General features: G+C 32.4%; 1 protein-coding gene across 2 annotated transcripts in view; it reads left to right on the top strand.

Annotated features, from left to right (window-relative positions):
* The window catches only part of LOC127720515 (uncharacterized), a 28,931-nt gene extending 15,512 nt beyond the window's left edge, over positions 1 to 13,419 (top strand). For both annotated transcript variants that reach the window (XM_052227107.1, XM_052227106.1), the window contains exons 3-9: positions 485 to 637; positions 2,374 to 2,520; positions 3,565 to 3,637; positions 4,272 to 4,496; positions 7,409 to 7,506; positions 9,541 to 9,609; positions 12,373 to 13,419. In XM_052227107.1, the coding sequence (XP_052083067.1) occupies positions 485 to 637; positions 2,374 to 2,520; positions 3,565 to 3,637; positions 4,272 to 4,496; positions 7,409 to 7,506; positions 9,541 to 9,609; positions 12,373 to 12,551 (944 nt within the window). In that variant the 3' untranslated portion in view covers positions 12,552 to 13,419. The remainder of the gene's footprint in view (positions 1 to 484; positions 638 to 2,373; positions 2,521 to 3,564; positions 3,638 to 4,271; positions 4,497 to 7,408; positions 7,507 to 9,540; positions 9,610 to 12,372) is intronic.
* Positions 13,420 to 15,762: the final 2,343 nt, after the last annotated feature.

Below are 15,762 nucleotides of genomic sequence, written 5' to 3'. Positions count from 1 at the left end.
AAAAAAATGAGTCATAGACAAAGTTTTTTTTAATTTGCATCAGAAAGAGAGGTGGTGTAGGCATTGGTTAATTTTGGTTATCACATTTTATCCCATCCGATAATCATCCGACATGTCATGTAAAGTAACGGGTATTACAAAACGTCAGTTTAATGATTGGATCAACGTCTTTCACACAAAAAAAAGATAAAATGTGATTACAAGTTAAACATATAACATTTAAAATGAAAGGTAACCAAACAGGAATACAAATTATGAAATTGATTTCGCAAATCCTAGTCGAATATAAGCTCATCATACATACCAGAAATTTTGTACGCCAGACTTTCGTCTACAAAAGACTATTCAGTGATGCGCGAGTAAAAAAATAAAGCTAAATAAAGGACGAACTTGAAGGTTATTTGGGACCCAAAATTCCGAAACGTAAATACATTTTATTATGCTCCAATATCAATGTGAAAAAAGTTATACTTGTTTTTTTCAGCACTTGAATTTTGCCAAGTGAACTACACCAGAGATATTTGTAATCCTTGTCCACTAGGCTCGTATATGGTAGATACGATTGACTCAAGATATTTTGAAAATGACCGATCTGTTTTCAAATGTGTTGACAGTATGCATTGGTCTTGTCCACCAGGTAAATTATACACCGAAAGATCGATCTGTTTTCAAATGTGTCGACAGTATGCATTGGTCTTGTCCACCAGGTAAATTAAACAGCAAAAGATCGTTCTGTTGTAAAATGTGTTGACAGTATGCACTGGTCATGTCCTCCAGGTAAATTAAACTCTGTTAGATCGATCTGTTTTCAAATGTGTCGACAGTATGCGTTGGTCTTGTCTCCAGGTAAATTAAACAGCAAAAGATCGATCTGTTGTAAAATGTGTCGACAGTATGCATTGGTCTTGTCCACCAGGTAAATTAAACACAGAAAGATCGATCTGTTTTCAAATGTGTCGACAGTATGCATTGGTCTTGTAATCGAGGTAAATTAAACAGCAAAAGATCGATCTGTTGTAAAATGTGTCGACAGTATGCATTGGTCTTGTCCACCAGGTAAATTAAACACCGAAAGATCTATCTGTTTTCAAATGTGTCGACAGTATGCACTGATCCTGTCCTCTAGGTAAATTAAACACCGATAGATCGATCTGTTTTCAAATGTGTCGACAGTATGCGTTGGTCTTGTCCTTCAGGTAAATTAAACACAGAAAGATCTATCTGTTTTTAAATATGTCGACAGTATGCATTGGTCTTGTCCTCCAGGTGAATTAAACACTGAAAGATCGATCTGTTTTCAAATGTGTCTACATGTTCTATTGGTCTGGCTTTCCAGCTAGGAATGGTCAATATTTTTTCAAATGTGACGACCATTTGCATTGGCTTATTTTCCATTTAGGTAGAACACAAAACGTTCTATCCGTTTTAGAATATGTCAACGTATGATGGTAAAAAACTGGGTTTTCCCCCAACTTAACCTACGGTAAGCATTGATATTATCCTCAAGGTATGTAGAACATTAAATGAGCAATCTGTTTTCAAATGTCAACAATTTGTTTTGTTCTAGTTTTCCAGCTAGGTAAAAGCCTGAAAGGTTGATCTGTGCTCAAATCCATCGTGGATTGCATTGGTCTTGCCCTCTAGGTAGGTAGAAACAATGAATGCTTTGTCTGTTTTCAGATGTGTCGAAAGTATTATTGATCTTGCTTCTATGTGATATCGTCAGGCAGTTGCCTTTTTTTTTGTCGTCCGTGGTGAAACAAAGACAAAAAGATAGTACTCATGAAATTTAGCCAGTGACAAACTGAGATCAAGCAAACCACATGTTGGTAGTAAAAATGTACTATGATATATGTGAGAAAATTCAGAAAAACATGTTACAAATCTTGTTCAAACCGAAGCATTAACTATTTACCTGATCATACTCTCGAGGACTAACAGTCTTCCAGCCGTGGTGTCGAACTAGTTCTAGTATAAAATGAGAGGCGAAAGATACAAGAGGAAAACTCAAACTCATAAGTCGAAAATAAACTGACAACGCCATGGCTAAAAAGAAAAAAAAACATCATACAAACAATAGTACACAACACAACATAGAAAACTAAAGACTGAGCAACACGAACCCCACCAAAAACTGGGGGTGATCTCAGATGCTCCGGAAGGGTATGCAGATCCTGCTCCACATGTGAATGATGCATTAGCAAAATACGACAAGACAGACAACAAACACACACCTTGATCACTTAGCAAGACAAACCCAACTCAAGCCTGATGTTTTACTCATTTGCTGCGGACGGATGAGCAGAAACTGATCTTTATAAAAGTACGTTATGTTATACCATGTAGCTATTGGTCTTATTTACTTACTTCTAGAGGCAGAGATGGTTTATGGGAAAATAACAGATACCCATCAGCCACCATGTGAATGTGACAGGTCAAGAGGATATTATGGGTCAAACTTTTATAATTGTGAATTAGTAGAGGAACCATGTGGAAAAGGATTAGAATTATCTATTCGTGGTAAGTAGCATTACTAGTCTCTTATATGATATATGGTTAAGCAAACAGCAATCAATCAATATATGATTTACTACTGACACCCAGTGGAATTGCACAAGCCATATTCCAATTGATCTTTTGAATTTCTTTTTGTTCGTTACCTAATTTGTCTGTTCTAATTGATTTACGAGATTTGAACATCGGGTAAACTTCTGCCGCCTTATTTTTTTATACCTTGTTATCTTCCCATACATCTTTTTGCTATATGTGAGTTATCTCCCTTATGTTTGTTATATCAACCTAATAGTATTTGTAATTATCATATAATAAATGTCATCAAGTACTTTTTATCAATCTTTTCTATTAAACTTTGAAGTATTGTATATTGTCCCATGTGTACAAAAAATGTAAGTTTGAAAATTTGAAAATAACAGTGTAGCAAGTGAAGGAATAATCTTAATATTTGTATTTGACTCAACGGTGTTCTAACTTTGTATTTTGTTGTATGCGAAAATCTTTTAAAACATTTGAGAATCCAAAACGTATTTGGTGTTGACACGTAGTGATTGGTAAACAATGTTCTACAAAAATATCTGACCAATGGATTAGCGTTATTTTCATTTTGAAGAAAGAACAACGCAAGTACTCATAAACATTTAGATTTTAAACCCGGGTTTTGAATAAAACATTACTTACGAATGTAAATCCTTATAACATTTTAAATCAGTAATAAGTTTGTTACAGTAAATTTTCTAAGCTTTTAAGCATTCATGTGAAACAGAATCAAAATACGATCTGCGTTACTTAGAATTAAGACTTTATTATCAAAATATTTGACAAAACGTGCCAGTGGTTTTTATGGTTATGTGACTTAATTTTGATCCATCCCCTTAATTTATGAAAATTATTTATATTTTGTATATGTTCAGTGGTTCATCGTAATTTTTTGTTGTTATCCTGGTATCTATGATGAGTTTATTATTATTTATATTTTGTATATGTTCAGTTGTTTATCGTAATATTTTGTAATCCTGATATCTATGATGAGTTTATTATTATTTATAGGAAACTGTGTGCCTTGTCCATATGGTACTTTCAAAAGAACTAAAAGCTTTGAGCTTTGTATCAAGAAAACAAAGTAAGTTTAAATATGTTGAAGTTAAAATAACATTTTGTAAATTTGTTGCTTCCAAAAAGTAGTTCTGGATTTACCTACACAAGAAACGCCTCAACAGAAAACTAAATTGAAAGCCCGGAACGTTTAAATACTTCTGAAGATATATATCCAAGCGGGCATTAAAAGATAACAAAACACATCCAAAGTCAGTTTTACCTGCGGAAGTTAGAACATAAAAGAAGCAGAAGATATAGCATTATAATGTCTTTCTTTAAACAGTTTTGAATTTAAGGTGATACATAACACCTTGACTAAAATTGATTTGGCATGTTTGATTTCATTAAATTTTGACAAAATATCTACTTTGACCCTTTAACAAAAATTTTAAGAAAAAAACTTGAACCACACACTTTATGTGAAAAATTCCATTGGTTATATAGCAGTTTGACAAACACTAATTTTGATCATTGAGAAGTTAAATATTTCCTTAACAATAGAACGTGATAACAACGTTCAGCTGATTTTTACAGAGTTATGTAGTGTTATGTACCACCTTAAACGGTATGCGTTAAAAATTTAAGTGTTGAAATTATGAAAAATAAATTATTTTGTAAATGTTTTGTCCTTCATGATATGATATTTTGTATATTTGCAGCTGTACATCGTTCAACAGATACACAATAAGCCACGGAAGTACTTATTCAGATGCAATTTGTGGGCCTTTAATGCACATTACAGCTTCAACTGAAAAGGGTCATAAACATTATTCAAACAATGACTTTGAAAAGTCTACAATTGATGTGCATTCAATCCCTTACCAGTCCAAAACTAGTGATGAAATATCAAATATTTTTACAAAAAGAAATATTTTTCTTATTATGTAAGTCTATATTAACGTTTGAATGAGGTCATATATCCCCAATGCACAAATGGCAACGGCTAGTTCACATCCTAAGTAATTGCTCAAGGTGAATTTATTCTAAAATAGAGGCGAAGAGATATTCAACCTCATAAGTCGAAAACGAAAAAAAACTGACAATGCCATGACAAAAAGCGAAAAACGACCAATTTTTTATATTTTGGTAACAAAACATCATACATTTGCCCTGCTATTAGTTGTTAAACGTATTAAATATGAAAATGTAATGTACCTGGTACATAATTCATTGGGAGGAAACGAGAACAGCAGAATGATTTTAGGTATTTAGCTAACGCTCAGTGTAAAATATCGACAAATATAATGCCTACCCATGTTAAAATGAGCATAGAACATGACATGAAGGAATTATTTCTTAATTGAACATGATAGAAACATGAGAAGAACTTATGTAAAAATTGATTGCAAACATTTTATATGTCTCTGATAGTAATGACAATCAGAGGCTGGAGATACCAAAAGGGTTTATCAAAACTCAGAAATCGACAAAACAATAGCTAATATGAAAAACGACGAAAGAAAAACCAAAACATCGTATGGAAAATTAACAACCGAGCATCATGAATCCCACCAAAAATTGGATGTGCCTCAGGTAATTAAACTATGTGTCCATTCGAACAGTATCTCATGTGTACAAAAAAAAATAACAAAAGCCATTAAAAAACCACAAGTCGGAGAACGACGGAAGGACAGAAAGCGTCTTTGGCACACACACAAAAAAACCAGAAAGACAAACTCCATTCCACAAAACACTTCACAGAAAAATTAAGAATTGGGTAATATGAATTTTACCAAAACATGGACTGAATTCAAGTGCTCGGAAATGGTCCAGCCTCGTGCAAATGTCTTTCAAAAGATACAAAGCTAATGGTTAAGATAGTTATCGCCAACTTTACCTTGTGGAAATTTAATGCAGTTCTTTTCTTTTATAATCCTTAACTCATTTTCAATTACTAGGTTGAATCTTATCTATAGTGTTTTGTCTTTTCGTCGTTTTTCGTATTTTGCATTGACCTTGCAAGTTTCCTTTGACTTATGAGTTCTGAATGTCTCCTTGGTATCTTCCTCGGTGTGTTGACTATATATATATATATATATAATACCATCTTATATTAGTATCGTTGTGCAAATCTCTAGACTTATATATATATATATATATATATATATATATATATATATATATATATATATAAGGAAGTGTGGTATAATTACCAATAAGACAACTCACCAGAGTTCAAAAAACGAAGATATAAGCAATTATATATCACCTTATATATGACCTTCAATATTTAAACAAGCCCATACCAGGAAGTAAACTATTAAAGGCCCCGACATGAAAAATGTAAACAAATTTTAAAAAAGAAAAGTAACGGTCTAAATTCTAACAATACACTTCCCAAAAACCAAATATGCCAACCATGAGACAGCGACAACCACTGAATCACAGGCTCATGACTTGGGACAGAAACGTTAAAAATGTAGCGGGTTAACATTTTTTTTGTAAGCCCTGGCCTTCTCCCTAACTGGGTCAGTGATGTTACAGCTCGACATTAGAAAACTGTAAAAATCAGTTGTACTTGGCAGAACCCAATAGATCGGTACGAAGCATAAAAGCAACAAACATAAAAACAATGGACACAAATCATCGATATAGTACTCGCAGTTACTGAAAGTTAGTTCAAAGCTTACTACAACTATTAAATGAATCATGTTCTCGCAGACTAACAATGTTAGTTGTACTGTATAACTTGGTACTGTAAACATCTTAAAGTTAGTCAAAATGGTAGTTGTGATATATTATCCCATCATACTGATATACGTTTATGAAAGAGGAAGCAGAATAAAAAAAACGTAGCTTTAACTGAAAGATGAACAAGACATCTACGTCATTTGGTCACTTGTGGGTAGTTATCTCATTGGCAACAATACCACGTCTTCTTATTTTTACATTACTTGTGCTAAATATTTAGTAGTGCGAATTCAATTTGTCAGTATTTGTGCACATCAACAACATTAGCAGTGTGATTTGTGTGCTCTCCGTGCGCATTTCAATAACTGTGTATCTCTTTAGCGATGCCAAATGCAAAATTATATAGAAACTTCATACAAAAATTGAAGAGCTGATTAAACAAAAAGGATCAAAATTAAGACAAGGAATCAGAGTTTTGCACTCGGTTGAAACATTCCTTAATTTGAAATTAATCACAGCAAATTTCAATAAAACAATAGCCGTATTTCATGTCCTTACTTAAGTTATGTTTGAAGTTTCCGAAAAGTACAACAAAAATAGCAAACTCCAAGGCAAAATTCAAAAAGGGGAAGTCCTAAAAAAAATGACAAAATCAAATGTTATCAACCGACGGAACGAGATCAAACCAAAGGTAAAATCGAGCATATTGTTAAAAGTTTCCATTTTGCTATCGTTATTGCCTAGTATCGTATAAACTGCAATTACCTGCAAAGAATATTCCCAACGATATCAAACTTTGATTTTATCTCTCCGCCCTTTATTACATACGCAAAATATGTAAAATTAACTGTTTTGTTTAATAAAAGAGAGATAGAAGACACCAAAGGGATAGTCAAACTCAGAAGTCAAAAACGAACTGACAATACTACGACAAAAAACGAAAACGATCAAAAGACAAACAACATACAAAACACAACAAGGAAAAACTTAAGACTGCAAAAATAAACCCCACCAATACGCGAGGGTGATCGCAAGTAGATGTGTCATAAACGAATGGAAAGAAAAGAAGCGTAGAATTAAAAACATTTTCATATAGACTATTTGTATAGCGTTTTGAATAATATAACTTGTTTTAGTTCAATATATCTGTTTGTCTTATCTTTAGTATCATTATTCCTGCTGTGATATTAGTTATTGTTGGACCCATAGCGATAGGATTTTGTATCAAGAACAAATATTCTGTCCACATTAAATGTTGCATGGGTGAGTAGACTATTATTTTTACAAGTGAAATAACACCTGAATGTCGTAAACGTACTTTATTTGGCCTTTTTAACTTTTCTTTATTCGAGCGTCACTGATGAGTCTTTTGTAGACGAAACGCGCGTCTGGCGCAAATACAAAATTTCAATCCTGGTATCTATGATGGGTTTATATACAGCCAATATAAGATACTCCATATATAAAGAAGTTATAAAACTTAGAATAGATACAGATATTGAATTATTGTCAAAGCCAATATGGCCATATCTTATCGTATCTCCAATTGCCTATTATTGAAAGAAAGTTAGCATCTGGTATCTTGTGCTTTATGGTTCATCATATTGCAGATCATTGAAGTTTTCCCTTTCCTGTGATATTAAGAAGTTGCCTAATAGACATCTGGTTTTGACATTAAATGTTATATATGAGTACATATCCCCTGTAAAAGCCTGAATATCAATAATACATTATATTAGCGTGTCCTAGTTTCAACATCAATTACCCATATGATCTTCGTTTTTGACCACATGGTGCCTGTCAAGGTTACCAATCAGATTGCAGGATTAGCCTGGATATTTCACTTCAGTATGATATAAACATATATATATATGTATATATGTGATAAAGATTTCAATCTGTACGACACGAGTTCCCGAACATATCTATCCGATATGCTGAAGAGCATCAAAACCATCAGAAAGAAAAGTGTCTAGAAAGAAGTGTCATAACAATTAAGTCAAGCTAGCCTTTATGGACTAGCAAACTTACTTTTAATGCAATTACATATTTATTCTAAACAAAAATACTGTGGATTCATTACTATTCGTTGGATACCATTTTTTGGTGGATTTCGAAGGTGCAGGGAAACCACGAATTGAATTATTCAACGAATTACAAATTTGCTTTATGAATATATGCAGACTTTTGGAAATCCACGAAATCAAATATCCACGGAAGTGCAAGTTTTCCTCAATCCACGAAAATTGGTACCGACAAGAATAAAAGAATCCACAGTAGAGTCAATATTCTAATATCAGATAACGGGTTATTACATATCATGTCGGCCATGTCGTTGATATTATTTTGACAATATTTTAGCTCCTCCGGCTTTTTTTGTTATTTAATTGCATATGAACATCAGAAACTTATGAAAAATGCTCAAGACCCCACAGTTTCATTACAACTACATTCATACAAAATGTGGTTAAATCCTTTTCATTTCTTTTTTTACAATGCAACCATCTCTTTACATTATACATGAAATATTGAGAGAATGACTATCTGCTACTAGTATCTATATGCACATTCCTCTAAAACAAGCATACTGGTAAAGTTTGGCGACTTTAAGTATAGTAAATTAACGGCAAAAGTAGTGAACTTATGGTCAAATTTTCTAAATCAATTTCGAAGAAACAAGTCAAGTTAAAAAGAAAGCCCGAAGGAATTGTCTGAGCTTCAAAGAGGCGAGACCGGATATGTTGACAGGGAAAGCTTCTCCTAAAGTTTTCATTACCAACGTGCGGATCTACACTCAGTCAGAATGTCACACCCAATCGGTAAAACACATATAATTTATTTTTATTATTCATTAAATTTGTGAATATTTATGACAGATATGTTGAAAAGATCACGCAAATTATCTGTCTAACACATATACACAAAAGTAAACTAAAAGCTAAACATGTTGGCCATTCGACATGCAAGGCCACACCTGTATGTTTTTATTGTTGTAGGATAAAATGGCGTTTAACTTTTTGACGTTTGTAGTTAATTGTGTTTATATGTGTCTTTCATGACGGACTGGGAGATTTTCAAAAATTGTTTGGATGCAAAAAAAAAAATAAAATAAAATTCAGTCTGGCATAAGAGATGACAAGTGAATCTTGTAAGTCATTTTCTTATAGTTGTTCCGTGGAAGGTATTCAACGGTATGCAATTTAACAAATGTCAGAGGAACAACATTAAACTGTTGTTTCCTGCATAGGATAATGAAATAATAAATAAAGGCTGACATAAATAATTAATATTTTCCAGAAATCAATAGAAAGAGTGACAGATCTAGTAGAAAAACATACGAGATTCCTCTCAAAGACCAGGAGAAAGGTTAGTTATCTATTTCTCTATCAAATTAAACCCGGCTGATTGATATAATGGTCAGTATGGAGCAATTACTATAGACTGTGGTCAGTAAGGAAGCAATTACAACAGACTTGTACTTAATTGACTTTGTTGACCGCTTTCAATCTTCCGTCGATATCGTTTGGGTCATTGATCTGTTTGTGTATACAATAAGTTTATGAATTCCACGTAAAGAAATAATATTTATTTTTATCTTATTGGACATATTTACAATTTTTATACGAATAATAGAAAGTTTTTCAACGATCATTGTTTATGATAGAAAAAGATGCAAAAATGCCCTATATGAATAAAGTAATTTTAAAACAGTAGCGGAGTGAAAGATAACATTGATTTAACATATCAAGCATTTTTCAATACATCTTTGTGTTTCATTGGGGGGGATTGAGTGTTCCTTTGAAGGTAATTCTAGAAAAACGCTTTTGACACAGTATTTTTATATTTCTTGCTAAAAATTACATTTGAAAATGAACACTGCCTGCAGGATTCACACATTATCATTGAGGGGGCACATGTTGAAGTATAAGACAATTGTAACAGTATTATAGGATAAAGCTCCTGTTTAAACATTCCGAAAGCTTGCCATGTTCGGATTCCCTGTGTTTTCTCTCTCAGTAACATCGACGAGTCACCACTACCTGATCATTAAGATGTGATAGATTAAAGTTAGAATGTCGTAATGGTAATGACGTCATAATAATAATGTTAAGTCACAATAATACGTCGTCATACTTTTGTTTTCTTAGAATGAAGGTATTAAAGGAACTCTAAAATCAATTAATTCACAGGGAAACATTTGATAACGTCATATTTTTGGAGCTCATGAACTTCGAAAGATTATGTCGTCAAAACATGCGATTCAATGTTACGAGAATAAGTTATCTTTAATGTTAACAAAAAAATTAAACCCACGACGGACATTTTTTTTTCCTAAAATAAAGTCAAATGTATTCCTTTAGCCTGTACTAAACAAAGTCTTTCAATTTAATTTGAAGAAAGTTTGTTTAACAAATTGCAAGATGAACCCGAATAAAATATTACAGCATTCAACCAAAATATGTCTTCATTTATCATAAAAAGTTATCTAATTATACACACGCAACCGTCACTTCTAATGACAGCCGTAATACATTCATAGACATATAGTGGTAACTGGTTAAAATTGGGAAAATCTAAGAACTAGTTTGAATGCAGTCATTCTATAAATGAAAACAAAACCTTAAAGATTGATTGACACTTGTCTTTTGGTTTTTAATGTATTACCTTTACATATAATAAAGTAGATAATTACTTACGAAAACCTATATGATTGACTGACCTTCGGTCCAGGTTTTTCATTGATTACCAATTATCATATTATACTAGTGAAGACGAAAAACAGTTTACGACTTACTGTTGACATCATTAAACAGGAGCATGTCCGTTTATGTTGGTCATTCCTTTTAATACTAAACAAAGAAATAGTTCTTTTAATCACTTTTGTTTTTGCTTAAATGGTAAATACTGATGTAAAAAAAAACAAATAAACTCATCACACATACCAAAATAAGTTCCAGATGATCCAGAAAAATCAATGAAACATTCATGTTGACACTAAAGGAGAGGCTGTCTATAAAAACAAGTTATAATCATATATATACAAGGACAGTCTGTGTGTATATGAACTAGTTTACGTCCAAACATACTATATAGTTGCGACTGGTAATTAGTTCTTCGGAAAATGCCTGTACCAAGTCAGCAATATGACAGTTGTTTTTCAATCGTTCTGGTGGTTGATAACGTATGATTGTGTCTGTTTTTATTGACTTCACCCTTTAATTTACCTTGGAGTTCGACATTTTATTTCTACTTATATACTTTATATATATATAAAGTTACAACTAAAAAAATCTTGAAAACTATTTAGGATATCATCATTTTATCATTAAGGAGAAAACCTTGCCGATTTTGATTTCGGTTCCTTAATTGATTATTTCATATAATATATATATATATCAAAGTAAAATATTACTTACTAGTATTTATCACTGCCAAGAATATCTTGTAATAACCCAGCTTCAGAATATTTAAAGAATTACTAGAAGGATAAGAAGTATTATCCAAAACAAACAATTATGTATATCCTTAATGAGGGTGTGGATGGGGTTTACAGAATAGAGAATAATGAGAGAGAAAAAATAAAGAATAGAGAAATATGGGCAAAAAAATAAAAAATAGTGAAAAATGGTCAAAAAAAATAAAGAACAGAGAATAATGGAGTGCTAAAATATAAAGAATAACTGCAAAAATTAAAGAATTGAGTAAAAAATATACTAATTACAGAAAAGAACAATGTAAATAAAGGCAACAGTAGTATACCGCTGTTCGAAATTCATAAATCGATTGAGAAAAAAACAAATCCGGGTTACAAACTAAAACTGAGTGAAACACATCAAATATAAGAGGAGAACTACGACACAACAGAAACACAACATTAAAATGTAAAACACACAGAAACGAACTATAATATAACAATGGCCATTTTCCTGACTTGGTACAGGACATTTTAAGACAAAAAAATGGTAGGTTAAACCTGGTTTTGTGGCTAGCCAAACCTAAAGTTATCAATTAATTACAAAATAGCTATTATTTTTAAAGATAAAGAATAATACGCGAAAAAATTAAAGAATACAGAAATAAAGGACACCCATCCATACCCTCCTAAATGCACTTTGTATTGATTTTCAGGAAGTGTAGGAAGTGGATGCACTGTAGACCCTCAACCACTCAATGCAGATATTCAAATGGACAGTGGACATGATGGTCAAGAGGAAAGTGACATTACTAGAATAACTGTTCATGTTCACAGTAAAAATGATACTCAGCTATTTAGTGAAGATAACAGAAATTCAGAGAATTTACTGTAAAAAATCGTGACAATGAAAATGTTATTTAAGGAGTGAATATAAGGATTCGTATGATTTCAATAAGATTAAAATATAGATCAAGTGTTCATACTTTCTTACAAGGATCTGACAACACTCCGTTTTACTTTCTGTTTGATAGTTATTACATCAGCCAATGACATTTTAGCTTTTAAATTTTTAAAGGTGCGGTTTAATCCGAATAAACCAGAGGATCCTAAAATGTTTTAAAAAACAGAAAATAGAATGGAGAGTTGTAAGCTTGGCTTGGACACATGATCTGTATTACTGTAAATTCAGAAATTATTGCGATGTTTTTATTTTTGCGAATAATGCGACTGGGTAAACATCGCAATAATAAGAACTCGCATTCTGATATTTGACAGATATATCTGCATGCAGCTTTTCCACAAATCGCAATAATCAATCTCGCAATTTGTTAATTCTGCATAAATCGCAAAAATAAATGCACGCAATAATTTCTAAATTTATAGTAATCAAATTGAGTATGATTTATAACGGCAAATTATTTTATGTCTTTAAGGTTGGAAGTCAGCTGAACGTTGTGAAATTACAAATGCAATAGGTGATATTTGTTATGCTTTGTTTGTAAATCATATGAAAACATTTGGGATTGCTCCCACTAAGCATGCATAAAATATTAATGCAATGACTATAAACCAATTGTATATTTGTGTTTTATTGATGTTTGAATTCGAGTAGAAGGTGCCAGGAATAACAACTCATTACCTCTTTTTATTGTGCCTGTTACATCGACAACTTCAGAAGTGGTTGTTAATTTATCTATATTTGTCTAGTATATTGTAATACATTGCTATCATTAAAAATTAGAAATAAAATATAAGCTGGTGATTTGTTAACTGTAATTATCGGATATACTTGGCATTCACTAACCGTATATCGCCTTGTTTATGAAGTTAACAATGTGTTTCCATAAAGTTTTATTTTTATGACGTCAATACAGAATGCAGGTTCGCGGAATTTTCACGTCGTCCGCTTCAAATTAAAAAATCATGATTTTAACCCAAATATTTCATTTGGAATTGTTGTAAGAATTGCAGTATCTAAAGAATAACCATACATTGTCTCGTTATATAACTTTTATTTCCACTCTGCATAAAAAAAGATTAATACATGTTCTTTGCCTCATGTAAAAACAATTTGTCGGAAGTATATGATAAAAAGATTTATACATGTCCTTTTCCATATCGGCCCGGATATCATCATTGGACCCATATAATGCCCGGGCCGATATGAAAAAGGCCATGTACAATGTATCAATCTGTATATATCAATAAAATACTATTATATCATATCATATCATACTTTCAATAGTTATCAAAGGTACCTGGCTTATAATTTAATACGCCAGACGCGCGTTTCGTCTACATAAGACTCATCAGTGACGCTCAGATCAAAACAGTTAGAAAGCCAAACAAGTACAAAGTTGAAGAGCATTGATGACCCAAAATTCCAAAAAGTTGTGCCAAATACGGCTAAGGTTATCTATGCCTGGGATAAGAAAATCAAGCTGTCTGTGCAATTGCTAATTTATGTCAATTACTTTCCTTTTAATATATTGGCTCATTAAGAACGGAGAATAAGTTTAAAGTTTGCTTGAACACTTCCATGGCTACTATTGTAGCCTTTCATAGCTGCAGTAAACACATTATTAATCAGGGTTTTTTTTACAGCAAATGGGTCAATGCCACTGCGGGTGGACGTTTTATCCTGATGATTATACCAAGTAATTCTCGGATTATAGCCATTCATTTTATCAAATGAAAGCAAGAGTTCATAAATTTGGGTCCAAAACGCTTTTTTGGATTTACCATAATCCGGAACTCTGAAATCCGAAAATTTGAAAGAGAAGAATTTATAAATACTTCAGTGCATGCATGGGAAGCTAAATATCCACTTTACTAGCATGTCAAATTTGCCGGAGGGAATTGCAACATTAGTTTCTTAATAATAATTAATTCTATCAATAGAGAATTTTAAAAAGTGTGAGTTTTCAATCATATCTCAGTGCCGAAGCACTAACTACTAAGCTGATGATACCTTGCAGTACGACCCAGTGATAGAAAATGAAAATAACACTATAAAAATCTAATTTGTCTGAACGCTTAAATTAATACATTAAAAGGTTTCAAGAAAAGACCTGTTAAAATACGTTATCTGATGTTGAATTATGTTATATGGTAAAGACAATCTCTACATTCATATAGACAAAAAAGTCAGAAGATCACCCGTGCATCATTTTCAATCAAATAGAAAGTGGTTTCCAAAACCATCGGTCGTATGATACAAGTAGTCTGCCAGCAGTGGCAGTAAATCAGAGGGGCCATTACACATATCTAAGCCACAGAAATACCGATAACACTTTGACCAAAACAAAAACAAAAACAGACAAGAATACCACCAACGGTCAACAATTCACTACAGAGAACCACACAAAATAGCAATGCGAACGAACTTGTTATTTACGAATCAGCATTTCTTGTTCCATTAGTGACTCCCGTAAAAACACGTAGAAAACTAGACACCATCAGCTAACCTTAAAGTATTGATGTTTATGATATACATATTTGAAAGAAATGCTAATACTAATTTCTACCGAAGGAACAGATTACCGGAACTGTATATGGCAAAATCGTTTTGTTAATTTTGTTTCCTCAGTGCTCTTCAATTTCATACTATTTGATTTCTTGATTATTTTTCATTCGTGTCACTTATGAGTCTTTTGTAGAAGAAACGAGCGTCTGGCTTACCGAATTATGAGCCTGGTATCGTTGAGTTTTTACAAGCTTTAAATTCATTTGGGTGACGGCAACTTGAAATCTATTAACAAAAAACATGGCAGGACAGTTCCATTTGCACTCACACTGAAATAAGCTTTTGCACAAGTTGAAAGAATGTAATCACTCAATGATCTACCTGCTTATAAATGAGCAACAAAGACACTAATTCTAATTTCAAGTGCATCACAAGATAATCGAATTTTACTCATATACTAATAAATACCAATGTCATCTGCATCCCAACCATACCAATTGCACGTGCATACCAAGATACTAATGCCATGTGCACCCCAATAGATACCGTTTCAAGTACATCTCTACAGATATCAATTTCCTGTGCATCTCAACAGATTCCAATTTCCTGAACATCTCAACAAATATCAATGCAATGT

This window comes from Mytilus californianus, unplaced genomic scaffold, assembly GCF_021869535.1.
Source record: "Mytilus californianus isolate M0D057914Y unplaced genomic scaffold, xbMytCali1.0.p SCAF_11, whole genome shotgun sequence".
Classification (NCBI taxonomy): Eukaryota; Metazoa; Mollusca; class Bivalvia; order Mytilida; family Mytilidae; genus Mytilus; species Mytilus californianus.
The sequence above is the reverse complement of the archived record's forward strand: the minus strand, read 5'-3'. Positions and strand labels throughout refer to the sequence as shown.